The 16,216-nt window shown below is 41.2% G+C and overlaps 1 protein-coding gene across 4 annotated transcripts in view; it reads right to left on the bottom strand.

Annotated features, from left to right (window-relative positions):
- Nucleotides 1–4,579: 4,579 nt before the first annotated feature.
- Nucleotides 4,580–16,216, bottom strand: part of PDCL2 (phosducin like 2) — an 88,729-nt gene continuing 77,092 nt past the window's right edge. For 2 of the 4 annotated variants that reach the window (XM_033945002.1, XM_033944984.1), the window contains exons 5-6: nt 8,186–8,394; nt 4,580–4,943 (exon numbers count right to left, since the gene is read on the bottom strand). In XM_033945002.1, the coding sequence (XP_033800893.1) occupies nt 4,792–4,943; nt 8,186–8,394 (361 nt within the window). In that variant the 3' untranslated portion in view covers nt 4,580–4,791. The remainder of the gene's footprint in view (nt 4,944–8,185; nt 8,395–16,216) is intronic. The other 2 variants (XM_033945012.1, XM_033944992.1) reach the window with 1 other exon arrangement.

The raw sequence follows: 16,216 nt of genomic DNA, 5'->3' as shown, positions 1-16,216 counted from the left end.
CTCCAGCCCCAAACACTGGAGGCATCAGCGATGCGGATCTGTGATGGAAATAGGGCGAGCACACCATGCGCCTAATTTTTGGTTTAAAGAAATGTGATCATTTAAGTCCTTATTATCAACAATTGCACTGGTTGCCTTTCGAGGCATGTATTTTTTTTAAGTTTGGCTATCTTTGCTTTAAAGCTTTTTTTGGTTTAGCTCCGGATTATCTAACTTCCCAATTTAATTTTTATAGATCATCTAAAAATACCCGTAATAATTTTATGTTTATGTACCCTTCAGTTAAGGCCTGTCGTTATAAGAGATTTTTGAATAGGACACTTGCATTTCAATTAGGGAAAATGAACTCTTGGTTAAGCCCGCTGATCTTTCAAATGGATTCTTATAGTGTTTTTAGAAAATTTTTAAAAACCTATTTGTTTGATAAGTTTGTCAAATAATTATGCATTTTTATCTTATTATTAAGTTTTACATTTTTATGTATTTGTCACTGATTGTACAGTTCTTCTTTGTTAACCGCCCGGAACCTCACGGATGGGCAGTATACAGGAATAAACTTATTATTATTATTAATAAAACCTGTCTGAGGACAGGACTTGGAGGAAAAAATGGCTTCGGCAAAATCAAAAGTTGAGGCACAAGGAGGGAAACAAGCCCCACCGGGCTGAACTTGCGAAAGTGAAAAAGTAAATTTTGTATTTTTTTACTATAAAAAAGAAAGAAAACAAAAACTGACTAAAAGGTTAAAAAATAAGCCACGTGAGAGGGAAGGCAGCGTAAAAATATCAACAGCCATTGATGAAGCGACTTCTTAGCTCCACAGAAACTAAGAAACTGAGGGACTGCATGCCCTACGTTGGGCGGGAAGGCATTCACACATGCGCGGTTCAGGCTATTGCAAACTTTCTAAAGACTTAAAGTGGCGATGCACATTTAAAGTGGTCCGCACCGGGGCTCCGTCGGTGATGTCACCCATTCGTGAGAATATGCTGCCTGCTTGTCCTGGGATAATGCATTTTATGATTAGTTTTCAAAGGTAACCCCTTCTTCTTCTTTAGGGGGGTGGGGGTGTATGGCAGGAGGGACAGGGCATCCCTCCTGCCAGCAATCATTCAGGGGGAGTGGGGGTGTCTGGCAGGAGAGATTGGATATCTCTTCTGCTGGAGAACTATCGGGGGTCATGGCGGGTGCCAGGCAGGAGGGACTGGGCATGCTTCGGGGGGATTCCCTGCTGCAGCCGCTGAGCTGAACGCGGCAGGGATATTTCCTTGCCACGATCAGCTCAGTGGCATTGTGATTCTCTAACCAGCGCCTGGTTAGAGAATCGGGGTGGTTAGGCGGGGTTAACAGACAGATACAATTCTATATAGTACGCCCTTGTGCAATTCTCAAAAGTTGCATAGGCAGCTTCTGAGACTGGGCATCCTATACAGAATCCAGGCCTGTGTGTCTAGAAAATTGACTTTTTCTAGGGAATAGTCAATTTTGAATTTGATAGTAGGATGGTATTGAAAGAATTGTAAAATTGTTTGAGAGTCTCTACTCCCTCAATCCAAATCACAAAAATATCATCAATATATCAGTGGTATTTCAGGGGTTTTGTTTGATATGTGTTTAGAAATATCTCTTCTAGTTCAGCCATGAAAAGGTTTGCATATTGTGGTGCCATACTGGTGCCCATAGCAGTGCCCATGATTTGCAGATAGATATCATTTTTAAAGCGGAAATAGTTGTGAGTTAGAATCAATTTGATTAATGCTGTAATCGCTTCCAGTGAGTGTTGGTGGTCCAGTGTAAATGTTTTAAGGAATTTTTCACATGCAGCAATGCCATCTGCTTGGGGGATGTTGCTGTATAATGTTTCTACATCCATTGTGACTAGACGTGTGCCGGGTGGTATCTGTTTGAGGGAGCGAGGAGCCATAAATAACTACATTATTTGAAGTACAGTATTATATTTGGGGGGTTTCCTGTGATATGTATGTATATTGTCACAAGCCCGGCACCAGTACCAGCCTTGTGCCAAGTAAAAACATTAAAACTAGGGTTACCAGATGTCTGGATTTATCAGACATGTTCGGGTGTTCAGACGGCTTTTCAAAACCCAGCACTTTGTCCAGGTTTTGAAAAGCTTCCTCTTCAGATTGCGTCAGGAGTGGGCATCCGCGCATGCATGGATGCAATGCGGTGACATCAAATTTTAAACAAACATGATGTCATCACTCCGCATGTGCAGATGCCCGACCGACTGATGAGAACAGGCTGGGGAGGCGAGGCTGGAGCATGGTGTGGGCGTAACAGGGCTGGTCTGGGTAGAACAGGGCAGGACTATGGATCCAGATTTTATGCAAGGAAAGTCTGGTAGCCCTAATTAAAACCACCTTAGTAAAGCTTGTCAGGGCTGATCAATGTAGAACTGACATACACCACAGCACAAAGGTAAACCCCTATTCTGAACCTGAGAATAGCACTGCTGCTGAAAGACTGCCAGGAAACACTGCTAAGCACAGCCAGAGAAATCAGGGCATGGTCCCTTTAAGTACTTCACTTTTAAGTTGCTGGCTAAGCAGGTTGAGAGCAATGCAGACCAGAGCAGCAGCCCTCCCCTGCGTAAAGCTGGACAGGGCAGGCCAGTACACAGGGAATTTGAAGTCTGGGAGCCTCAGTTGGAAAGGCAGCCCAGGGAAACAGATACACTTGGTGAAGCTCCTGATACACTTCAGCCTGAAGATGTGGTAATGCAGGAACCTGAGGAGGTATTCAAAAATAGCCCAGGATAATGCTGTGGAACCTATGGAGGTTTGGGGTTCACCTGAACCACAATATGAAGAGACTATGGAAGTGAGTTGATGATTTCCTGATTTGAACAGAACTGTTTGTGTGCTGCTAAATTTAAAGGTTTTCTGAATTTGGTGTGAAAAGCTGAGTTCTTTTTTGTGGAAAGGGCTGTGAGCAATTGCAGAGTCAGGAAAGCTGACTGGCAGAGTGTGGCTTAACACTACTGCAGTTGTTTGAATGAAGTTTCTTTTTTCTTTTGCTGCTACTAAAAATATATATATTTTTTATTTCTCCTTGACTGCTGGGAAGTGCACAGTGTGGCTGACATAACAGACGGAAAGCAGGGAAAGTAATGAACTGGGCCAGCACAAGCTGAGAGCTTGCTGTTAAACTATTTTTGTTTGAAGCATTTGTTTGGTGGTGTCTTTTGAAATGTTTGTCATAACACCCAGGAAACATGAGGGAACTGTGGAGGATTTGCCCATCATCTTTTGGAGTGGGAATGAGGGCTGCATTTTTTACACAGTGCTGATATTTTGGTGAATCCACTAATTCTCCCTTCTGCAGCTCCATGGAGCTGTGTTGCAGTTTTGGGCGCAGCTGAAGGAAAGGCCGAGTAGGCTCAAGTGGGAAAATTTATTGCATTTTTGATTTGTGTTTTACCTGTGCTTTAATGTGAGGAACCTGTTTCTTGAACTGTGGAAGTAATTAAACCTCACTAGTACTGAGAGAAAACTTTAAGGAGGGCAATTGAAGCCCAGAGGTCCTGTTAGGCCAGGGCACTGAACTTTTGTGTGAAAACATTCTCAATATTTTTTTTGATTTTGACCAGCTTTGTTTTCTTCTGAGATTGCAGTATCAAATAAACTTGGCCCTGTTTGATACTTACCACTTGATACTGCCTGAATTTACTGTATATTGAACTTAAAGATTCCAACTAGGCAGGGTCTTCCTCCCTCTTGGGGAAGTATGCTGGGTATCAAGCACCATGGGTTAGTCCTAGCCATTCACCAAAGGATAGCCATGCTACAATATGTATGCCCAAATTTAGTTTAAGACCATTTTTGAAAATATTTTATAAAGGCAACATAAGTGCCTAAGTACCTTTAAAAAAATAGGTACCCAGAACCCATCCCAGTAACACACAAATGCCCATGCACAAATGTACACGTTTTGAAAAGGTGTAAATGTGTGTGTGAAATCTATGCATGTACCCCTCATTTTTTTATAAAATATACCTTCACTAATACCATACTACTGGGAACACGTAACCATAGGTCGCATAAAAGTAGGACTCTAGGAGCACTCTTTCTGTATGCCTATTTTTTAACACAAAGGGGGTCCTTTCACTAAGCTGCGGTAAGTAGTTGCACATGCTTATTGCAGGTCAAAAGCTACTACCGCGGGATGTGTTCAGGTGTCCCACAGTAGTTTTGGGATTGGCGCACACATTGGCACATGTTGAGCGATTAGTAGGAGCCCTTACCGACTATAAAATAGGTGGCATTAAGGGCTCACATGCTTATTGTCTTATGTCACTTTCAAAATTAGCACTTGACCATTAATAGGAAAAAGCAAATTGGCCTCAGCACGCAGGAAATCCACACACTAAAAAATAGCGTAGGTCACTTTTTAGTGACGCTTTGTAAGCGGGCCCCTTAGGCATGGAAAAGTGTTAATAACATTACTTCAACTATTCACCATTGTAGATGTATATGTTAGAAAAAAGCAACAGTATTTACAAGTTTTCATTTTTTTAATATAGTTTAATGTAAATTCAAGATAAATATATATTGCAAAGCTTTATTTGCAGTGCTTTATAATGTAAATTTATTAACTGATCGTAGTGTTGTAAATCATTTTTCATTAAAAACATGAATTAGAAATTACCCCCCCCCTTTTTATGAAACCGTGGTGATAAAAGCTCTGATGCTCATAGAATTCCTATGAACATTGGAGCTTTTACCACAGCAGCCAGCGATAAAAATACCTAATGCAGCTTTGCATTATAAGTTAGTGTTGGAAACTACAATGACTATCATCATCTTCAAGATGAATAGAACTGTTCCTAATGGAAGATGTCATCATATCAATAATTTCCTTTTTTGGATTTTCTTCCAGGTCTGATTTAATTGCTCCCACTTCTGACAGAGTCCATTCAAGTTCTGAAAAAGTAGATGGAGTACTACTTAGCATAACCATAGTTGCAGTAATTAATAATTTTCTATAAACATTATGTTGGGGTATAGTTAATAGAGGAATTAAGCATGTTAATATCCAGAGTCAATAATAAAAGTATGGCAAAACATTTCAGAAAAACCTAGAGCTCCTTTTACGAAGCCGCGTTAGCGGTTTTAGCGCACGCAGCTTTTTAGTGTAAGCTAAACCTGCACTACGCAGCTAGAACTAAAGCCAGCTCAATGCTCAATAAGTATAGATTATTTTTTTTCTTTTTGCTCATTCTCGGGCTTCAGCCTCAGGGTGTTTTCCTCGGCTGATCTCTTATTCACTGTCAAAATTGAGTTTAATCTCACTGACAAAATTTTTCCTTCCATGTCAAAACCTTTAATGGGTTTTAAGAAGTGCTGCTGTTGTCAGCAGCCTATTTCCATCACTGACCCTCATAGTTGGTGTCTACAGTGTTTAGGCCCTGAACACTGAGTCGATTCTTGTGCTCAGTGTTCTGCCTTATAAAAGCATTCTATCAAGGCCCATCGCATTTAACAGGAAAAGCTCTTTGGCTCGGCCATGGACACCAGCATATCTTTGGAGCCGTCAACATCGAAAACTCCTGGATTGGCATCGACATTGGAAGATCTTACAGCATCAGGGAAGCCAGCTAAGAAGCCATCCACTTCCCAGCAAGCGTTGCAGGTTTCAACAGCATCGAGTCCCCTGATGCAGACCAAAGTGCAACGCCATTGTTCTCCAGCATTGCAGGTTGTCTCTTCTTCACAGTGTGCATCCTCATCCAGGTCACCCACTCTGAGCAACCTGCTGCACCAATGATACCAGCTGTTGAGTCATCAGTACCGGTGCATACTTTCAGGGAGAAACTCGATGAGTTCGGTAATATGTTAAAATTACACTGCATGCTGGTGCTAATATCGACTCCCTCGATAACTGCCCAGCCTAAGCATAGCACTATGAGTCTCAAGGTACCAATGTCAGCTATCCATCAGAGCATCGGGTTACTTCTCATGGATCTTCTGCGAGGCATCGTCACTCCTCATCTCAATGACATTATACCTCCAGACATCGATTTTTGCACCGATGTTCTAGTTCATCTCATCGACGTTCTCCATTGAGGCATCGATCCACTACTCTGAAGCATCGAAGATCTTCTTCAACATGGAGTTTGATGCCAAGGCATCATCGGGCCTCATTGTGTCGATCTCATGCTTCAAAGTCATTGTCTTCATCGGATCGGTACCAAAGATGCCACAAACTTTCCCGTAGACATCGTTCTCATTGATGCACAGCTTCTCCAAGTCTTCTTTATGATTCAGATTTGCAATCTGACTCATAGTATGGCCCTTCTTTATCTGCGACTGAGTTTTCTGACACACCTTCAGAACAGTCGCCACAGAAAATGCCTCCCAGAAAAAGATCTCCTCCAGAAAGACTTTCCTTTACTAGGTATATTAGGCAGTTGGGAAAAGCCCTACCTTTCAAATTGGAAGTGGACACTGGACCAAGCGCTGAGTACCTGGCAGTCTTGGACTATGATAAGCCTCCCAAAGAGCTCCTCAAGTTACCGTTACATGGCATTCTTAAAGAGCCACGTCTCAAAAATTGGGAAACGCTTTTAACTATCACAGTAGCTCCAAGGAAACTATATTCCATTTACAGAATAATTTCTTGTCCAGGGTTTGACAAACTACAGCTACAACATCAATCATTACTTGAGGAGTCAACCCTTAAAAAATCTTCAACTACAAAAATTTGTACCTCAGCGCCACCAGGGCATGAAGGCAAATTTGGACAAATTTGGATGTCACCTTTATCAAAAGTCTAAGCTGGCAAGCAGGATCCTTGATTATAATTTCTACCTGTCATATTATCTAAAAAATACTTGTAAGGACATTGCCTAACTTTGAAAAATATATTCCTTCAGAGCACCTTACAGAATGTCAGCAAACTATTCACATTCTTTCACAGAATGTATATAGTGAGGTCAGACTATGATGCTTTGGGAAAGCAGCAGCACTGGTATAAGATGGAAGAGTGATACTGGAGGGGTGTTGGTCCTGACTCCACCAGCTGTGTGGCCTCCTGCTAAAAGGTAAGCAGCCACGCAGCTGAGACTCCCTCATGAAAGGTGCTCTGAATGCTACCTCTGCTCTGCATCATCTCCAGCCCTGAATCAGTCCAAGGAATGAAAGACTTGACCTACAAATTAAATACAGGTCTTTTTCATGGCAGTACACAGCACTTCTACCAGGCCATCTCAAACTTTTTCCACCTGATATTCAGCCTACGGCAGTAAGCATCATCATCTGAGTTGCTCAAAGTCACAGGCTGAACTGACCACAGATATTTAGTGCCAGCATTAAATATCCAAGTGTCAGCAGTCACCTAGATTTTACTTTGCTGGTTAATGGATTGAAAATCTTCACTAACTTGCTAAGTCGACCCTCTGCCCATGCCCTACTACCCCATCCTCTCCCCTAGCTGGTTAATGGATGGTCAGGTAGCAGGGATATTCAGTAGCACTGACTGGTTAAATGACACTGAATATCCCCGGATAGCCCTAGGCAAGCCATTTAAATGCAAAAACCACCCACAAATAAATTATAACATTGCCTTACAAAGTGTAAAAAGTGCTCAGAACCAATTGAATGGTGAAAAGATCACAAGTGGGGTAACACCCCGTAATCTGTGCCTTTTATGTTCAGTCACTGCACTTCAATCAGTTAAATGGTCAAACAACAATCCAAACTTTCAAAATTTTTCACAAAAATATAGTACTCATCTCAAAGAGGGTTCTGATGCATTTTGCCAAATCAGCTTCCTCAGAGAACCCACAAATGAAACGCTTTAATACAGATGTGCTCTCATGAGATCACAATTTATTTGTGGGTGGTGTTTGTATTTTGCATTTCACGTATCACCCATGTAGTATTGAATCTATTTTCCCAAGTTTTGTTTGTTTGGGAAGCCATTTAAATGATCAGGAACCTCTCTTAGCCATTTAAATGGTTTTGAATACTGAGCCATTTGTTTTTTTATAAGCACTTAAAGTTACATTGCACTATCAGTTTCCATATTGGCTAATATGGACATCTCAGCAATTTTTTTTTTCTTGTTTCTGTATTATTACATTGTGCCTATTTTTATTGTGCCTTGCATAGATAATAGGCGGGTTAAAAATGGTTAAATAAATAAATAATTTTTCATAAATTACCTTCTAGTTTCAGATTTGTCCCTCCACATTCAACAATGCCAATAAACTGGCCTTTAATTTGGCCATTTTTGTATACAAATAATGTTGGTAAACATTTGTCAGGATAGTTTTTAATACAGTTAGTAGCAATGGCCATCAGGAACTTGGTTTCTGGAAACTTTCTAGCCAGCAAACTGAGATGATGGTTTAGTTGCATGCACACTGGTATGCTAAAAGAAAAGAAAATCATTGTTTTCAGTTTGCAGATCTGAAATCACAGTTTATGTGTCATGATTAAGTAGACAATGGTTCTTTGTGTGTCTAAGTGTTTTGAAAATGAGCCTCAATGTATATTTGAATATATACTTTGTTAAAAGCAGTTACAATTTCAGAAAAGAACTACAAAACATTCAGAAAAGAACTGAAAACCATACTATTCAAGAAATTTGTCAAACGATCTAACCAAACCATATCAACTCTTCCCAGATCCCGACGAATACTATAGCTATCAACCTTGTAATCTCCCTGGGAATGCCCAGGCTAATTTCTTGTTGTAAACTGCCTTGAAAGGAAAGGTATTGGCAGGATAGAAGACATCAATGTAATGTAATTTTTGATATAACACCAAAGCAATATAGCTGCTTATCAATTGGTTGTTCTAATATGCACAGCTAGTTTAACTAAACTCAAATCTCCATAGCAAACTGTCTTTTCAGTAGCATTCTAAATTCAGAGATACATTTAAAAACTAAGGGATAGAGGATTATGTTGTAAGCTCTACTGAGCAGGGACTGCCTCTTGAATGTTTTAATGCACTGTGCTGTGTATGTCTAGTAGCATTATAGAAATAAGTAGTAGTAGGCAGTGAGCATTTACACCAGCCATGTTCAGACATAGCACAGAATGTTCAAGTTTATATAGCCAGCTATCTCTTAAGACTTAAATGTGATATTCAAAAATAACCACATAAAGATAGAACTTTGTTTTATGCAGTCCAATTAGGCTGTTTAAATTAGGTAGTAAAGTGCTGAATATCATCAGTGAACTGCATAACTGACAACGCTATCCCTGGACTGCCCACAAGCTAGCTGGCTTTCAGTTAGTAGTCAATGCTGATATTCAACAGCATTAACCAAATAAGTGCAGACTAGGAGTGAAGATCAGGGCTCTAAAGGCTTTGCGCTTTTTAATAAATCATACATTACCTGACCCTCTCCTGGCTGCTTAAATTAATTTGAATATTGACCTGTAAGAGGCCTGATTACTAAACGTTGTTAAGGTGAAATTTGTTCTAAATTTCCTTTTGTTGAGTCCTGCTAGACCAGTCTATATGAGAGGGTTTAGCCTCCTGACCAGCAGATGGAGGCAAAGAACAATGACAATTTAGTAATATCATCACTGGTATAAGATTTGGAACTTGCCAGTATACTATTGAAAAAACATACCTGCAGCATTTTCACAGTATTATTAATCAATCTTATTGTATATATCTCCTTAATACACCAAGGTTAAAACACAAATAGTGCAACATCAGAACAGGATCTTTATAACCCTGATTTCACTGGTTTTCAATTATGCCTAGATTCAGTGGCTGATTGGCTAATTATTTTATTCTAAACCAAAACAAATCTATAGCACTCTGGATCACATTATGGATCCTACTCTTTTAGACTGTCCTTTAACTCTGGTTAACACCTTGAAATATCTTGGAGTAATTCTTGGCAATTATCTATCATCTGAGAACCATATTTCTAGAACTGTTCAATCCTATTTTTGATTGTTTTATTCATTCCCTCTGATCTTATCTGGATGACAGTTCATGTGCCACTCTCTTCTTCTCTTTAATGCTACAAAATTGGACTTTTATGATATCATCTATGTAATATATTCAGTAACAAGAGGCATGGATCTGCCAACCAGCAAAAATGACACAACAAGCAGATCCATCAAACTGAAAAGATTAACAGAAAGAAGATAACAAAGTTAAGAATCTAATCTTCCATTCTATTACATCTTCTCAGGAGTCCATACGTTAGGTGACGTACCAAAGCAATGGCAAAGTCTAGGATGGATCAGAAGAGCCTGCCTGTAACACAGAGGCCCCAAAAGCGGTGTCCTCGCAAGCCACCACATCTACTCTGTAAAACCTCGTAAAGGTATGAATAGAAGACGAAGTAGCTGCCCTATAAATTTCAGCTGTAGGGACTGATCGAGACTCAGTCCATGAAGACTCAGTCACTCCAGGTAGAGTGTGCCTGAGAGTAACTGGTGGTAAATGTATGTCGAAGAGATGACCATGCAAATCAATCTGACAACATAAGCCCTGGACGCCGGCTTACAATGCCTGGCCTGATTAGTGAGCACAAGTCGATATTCAGAAAGACAATAATCATTGATCCTAAGTAGTAAAGACTCTTCACACATCCAGTTTCTATATTATCCCATTCTGCATGTTCAACACAGTGGGATGAAGAAGGCAGACAAACCTCCTGGTTGACATGGAAATTGGAAACACATTTCAAAAGAAAGAAAGGGCTCTCTATAAGACAGAGCCTGCCATTCCAAAATATGCTTTGCACAGATGATTGTCACAAGGAACACTGTTTCTAACCGTGAGGTCCAATAGGGATGGAGCTTTAAATGGCTCATATGGAGCTTTAGTAAGACCCTTCCAAACTATGCTGAGGCTTCCATCGGAAAAGGATAATGTAATGGTGGCCTTAAATGGAGCGCACCTCTTAGAAATCTAGTTACGTCCAGATGAGCTGTAAGTGAAATTGAACCATTGTGAAACCTGAGAGACCTGCCATGTGAACCTTGAGGATAGCCACTACAAGCCCTTTTTCCCGACCAGCCTGCAAAAAAGGCAAAGAACACTGGAATGGGAGCTTGCAGCGGTTCCACCTGATCACTTTCACACCACTGATGAAAAGCTATCTAAGCCTTGCCATAAGCCGTCATAGTAAACAGACATTTAGCCTGCACGACAGTGGCAATGACTATGTCTGAATAGCCTTTTGGAACCAGGGCTTTGATCTCAAAAGCAATGCTGGAAGACCAAAGTGCTAGAAATTCTCAATTGGGGCTGGTCCCTGACTGAGAAGATCGCGATGAAGAGGGAGCCTGCGGCTTCTGTCCTGCTGAAGACGGACGAGGTCTGCATACCACAGATGGAGATGCCAGTCCAGGACCACTAAAATCACAAGACCTAGTTAAGTTGTGATACTGCAGAGGACTCGGCCTACCACGGGCCAAGGTGAGAAGACATAAAAATTATTTAATTTCAACTGTAGATTCACATGTTTTGCACCTTAAACATTTGGCATGTCCACTTGGTACAGGGCCAGAGTGCATAGGTGTATTGAAATCTGAAGGGCACAGAAACTCCTTTAGATTAGACCAGGGGTGTCCAATGTCGGTCCTCGAGGGCCGCAATCCAGTCGGGTTTTCAGGATTTCCCCAATGAATATGCATTGAAAGCAGTGCATGCAAATAGATCTCCTGCATATTCATTGGGGAAATCCTGAAAACCCGACTGGATTGCGGCCCTCAAGGACCGACATTGGACACCCCTGGATTAGACAGTCTACTATAAGCAATTTTCAAAGGTTTGGAAGCAAAAGGCTCTTCTAGCTGAACAATATGCCAGGGTCGTTTCAATACAGTGACTACCTCATTAATGCCTGCACTGCATTGTAAAACACATGTAGGGGTCCAGTCTTTATCAGGCGCCAGTTGTTGTTCAAACAGAAGGTCTCTGTTAATAAACTTGTCACGAGTGTGTGCTTCATTTACAACCTTCTCTGGATATCCCCTTGCTACCAGGCATGACTTCAATGAATGGGTTTGGCATTTGTATGCTTGCACATCTGAGAAAACTCTTCTCTACCATAAGAATCGAGAAAAGGGGAGACTCTTCTTTAGAACAAAAGGGTGACAACTACTAAACTCCAAAAATGTATTTCTGTCTGTGCTCTTCCGAAATACTGAGGTATATAAAGAATTTCCACATTTTTAATTTTCATATCAAGAAAAGCAATCAAGAAAAGCATACCTGTCATTTCCATTATATGCAAATCTCTCTCATGCATATTCATTAGGGATATCTTGAAAACCTGACTGGCTGGGGGTCCCCCAGGACAGATTTGGGAACCACTGCTCTAAAGGATCAGATGTCAAAGTAAATTGAATCTTGGAGTGACGAAACTTAAGCCATTGAAAAAATTCTTGCAATTGAACCTCAGTGCCTGTCCATCTATATATCTGACCCAAAGCTTGACTAAAGAAGTATATGGATTATTAAGAATCCATTGCTTCTCAAAGGTCAACATAAATAGGTTGGCCACAGATGAAGCCATCATGGCACCCATGGCAACACCTGACATTTGCTGGAAAAAAAGTTCACCAAACTTGAAAAAATTATTTTTCATTGCTAGAGCAGCTAATTCAATAATCCAGCAACATCCTCATCCAGAAAAACAGTCAAACTTCAAGGGCTTCATCTTGGGCAATAACAGTATATAGTGATTTTACATCTACGGCGTAACAGTTTTTTTATTGATGATCAAAAGGAAGTAAGAACATAACAAGTTGCCTCTACTGGGTCAGACCAGAGGTCCATCTCGCCCAGCGGTCCGCTCCCGTGACGGCCCATCAGGTCTATGACCTGTGAAGTGGTTTCTGAGCATTTCTATAACCTACCTTTACTTCTATCTGTACCCCTCAATCCCCTTATCCTTTAGGAACCTATCTAAACCTTCCTTGAACCCCTGTAATGTGCTCAGGCCTATCACAGCCTCCGGAAGTAAACATACAATATAAATGCGATTAGCCATACAATAGAAAAGACTACATAAACAGTCTTTACAATCAAGGAAGAAAGGATCATCGTCAGTTTTTAAACAGTGTCACAACTATCCCCAATCCCTACTACAAGATAAAAATGCAAACACATCCGTCTCAGGGCCCTGGATTGTTATGGGCTCCGAGGATCAAAGTGTTCACCTTCCTTATTTTTAGGAAGCTTGGAACAATACAGCAAGGACCACAGAGAAATACAACAAGCAAGAAATGGAAACAGTACTGGACTTTGAGTTTGAGCTCTAGAGGTGAAAGAATGCCGCTATTCAGTTTTTCTGTGCAAGTTACTGATGGACTAACAGTGACTATAAGAATTGACTAACTTCTTGAAGAAGCCCGATGTAATACAAAAGCTAAGTATTATCTCATTTCAACTATAAATACATAGCACTTGGTAACAGCCAAGTTTGGCCGATTAAGTAACTGAGATTAAACTCAATCAATGATAGTCTGGTTAAGTTTTTCCTCATGACTTGCTCTGAGGTCTGACTGCAGACACTTGAGATTGGTTATCTCTGTGGATTGAATATTGTTTGATTTTACTCTTAAACAAGGTATATTCAATTTTTGGTATTCCCCTTTGAAAAGCCAGCAGTCCTGAATAAACAGTTAGGGAAAAGGCACAAAGCTCTCCCTAAAGAGGAACCTCCTGGCTCAAGTGGGAGTAATGCCTGTACTCCCATGGAAGTGGATGAAGCAGAGGCCACTTCAGAGGCACTGGCAACTGATCCAGAAGTGCCAATGGAATTGCAAGCTGAACTAGTGTCTGAGGATTTATGCAGCACTCCTGAACCAATGGAGGTAGGAGTGGTAACCTGCTCTGGATAAGCACAAGGACTGTGAGGTTTTTTTTTTCCTTCTTTGGCTATTGTGGGCTGGGGTTTGTTTTCTGGTCCCAGCCACATTGATTGACTGCCTGGACTGAGTTTTGGTTTATTCTGATTTTGTTTTTCTGCACTTTTCTAAAGCTGAGAGTGTTTCATTTTTGGGGAGAAGTTTGCATATATCAGGGCGGGAATTTTGAAAAGCTGTTTGTGCTTTTTGATAAGCAAACTTGGGACACTCTTCTCTTACCCAGCCAAACTCTATTTTAGGCTTGAGGCTTTTTGTGGTTTGTGCAAAGAATAGTTGAATGATAAAGTGTATTTGCCAGGAACTGTATCTTTCTCTGAACTATACTTACCTGAGCTCTGCTAGGAGCAGACTTAGGGAGGAAGTCTTTGTTGGCGAGCACCTCTGTGAAGAAATAGAACACAGGGTGACTTGTTTGCATCAGGAGGGAAAAATCCTGAAAGCTGCCAGAGTTTTTCTCTGGGGTTTTTTTTTGGGTGTTTTCATGTATGTTGATGATTTAAGCCATTCTGAACTTGAACTTGACAAAGTAAATTTTCTTTCTTTTGGATTATCATCCTAGAACTTTGTTGGGTGTTATTGTTCAGTTCCTTTATTCCCTGCAGGGTGACTTCCTTCAGAGTTACATACTGGTGTAATTTTGAACGGTGGCCACTGGAGGCACTGCAGAGTCCTGGTGCCAGCTACACTCTCCACCCTTATAAGATGGGGCGGTAGTCGAGATCCATTCTTTCAAAATGGCACGCCCCAAAATACTCTGTTTTCTAACCCAAAGCCTATGCCCTCTCCACTGAAGCCCACTAGAACCCATCATACTCAACAAAAGGACTTCTGGTGACACCACTACTATACATCTTGTGACATTTCCGCTCCCAGAGACGATCATGTCAGGCTGAAACCCAATAGTAAATCCTTTGACCGAGACCAGAGACTGACTAAGGATGATAAGACAGGAGATCCTGAAAGCAGAGCTGCCTATTCTGAGCCTGATCAGGAGCTAGAATTCAGATTAGCTACACGTCCTAGTAAAAGACTAAGCTCCCTTAAGAGATTTAATCAGGTTCCTAGTTGCATTCTTCCCAGCAACCTGGGGGGGAGCCAGAGAGCACAAAAGTTAGGAACACAGACACCTAGAACAGGGAGTGGCACAAACACTCTTAAACAGCTCTCAAAGGCAGTAAGGCAGGCTGCGCATGAGGACCTGGCAGAGAAGGTTGTCCGGGCCAGGCAAAGGCCAGACCTCGCTCAGGAACCTATGGAGTGGGAGGATTCCATAGCTTAAGAGTCAGCAGAGCAGTTGGGTGCTCCAGAGAGCATGGACATGACTGAATGGAAAGTGCCTGAAGCTGAAAACGTGGAAGACATGGATGTGAGCTTGGCAGTCTCTCACTAAGGACTGGAGGTACTGGTTTCCATAAGGAGATAGTTGTTGGGACTGTTTGCTGGAAAACTATTTCTCTTTTTGTTTTTGTGTAAAAGTTTTGGTTCTACTGAAAAACCAAGCTGAGAGCAGTGCTGCAGCAGCATTCAGCATTAATTACGTTGCTGCACTCCAGCTATGCAAAAGCCAGGAGAAACTGAAGGAAGTTTTCTTTTGGGCTTGTGGAGCAGTTTCCCTGTTTCCTGTTATACTCCAAGGGACTTACAGAATTGGGGTAGGATCCCCGAAGAGCTAAGGGTTGGGATTCTGCGGGAGCTTGTTAAAGCCATTTAAGAAAGGGGAACCAGCAATTCTGTTACCCAACAGTGGAAAGGACTGCTGGAAATAACAAAAGTCTGCAATACTGCATTTTCTTTCTTTTCATGTTTGAAGTTTGTTTTGCAATGCAGTATATAAATCCCTGGTGAAGAAACAAGACTGTATGATTGAAAGTCCAGGACTCAAGAATAATCTTGAGGACTTTTCCTTTTTGGGACTAGTTTTTGTTTTTCTCTTGTTGAATATATGGTTCAGAGCTGGGTGAAGCTAATAGAACCTTATTGTGGACTCCTATGAACTTACCTGATACAAGAACTTCTGTTCTTCTATTGAACTGTTTTGGGAGGATAGAAACCTTTTTCCTTTGGAGCGAAAGGAAGATAATGTTAATGCTTCCTGGTATTATTTTTGGTTTTCTATTTTGGCCTTTTGATAACAAATTAAACCTTTGACATTTTGTTGATTTGGATTGGCTTTCGCTGGTGTTTATTGTAGCAAAATCCAAAGTATTGGGACATCAGTAAGGTCTTCCTCATTGGGAGCCATGCCAGGGTCGTGCTGCCGCCTGTCGGTGGTCCTCCACAAGCTTCCAGGGACCCCGGCAGTTGACAATCTCAGAACCTGTAAGATATAGGCTCCCA

This window comes from Geotrypetes seraphini, chromosome 1, assembly GCF_902459505.1.
Source record: "Geotrypetes seraphini chromosome 1, aGeoSer1.1, whole genome shotgun sequence".
Lineage (NCBI taxonomy): Eukaryota > Metazoa > Chordata > Amphibia > Gymnophiona > Dermophiidae > Geotrypetes > Geotrypetes seraphini.
This window is presented reverse-complemented; position numbering and strand designations above follow the sequence as displayed.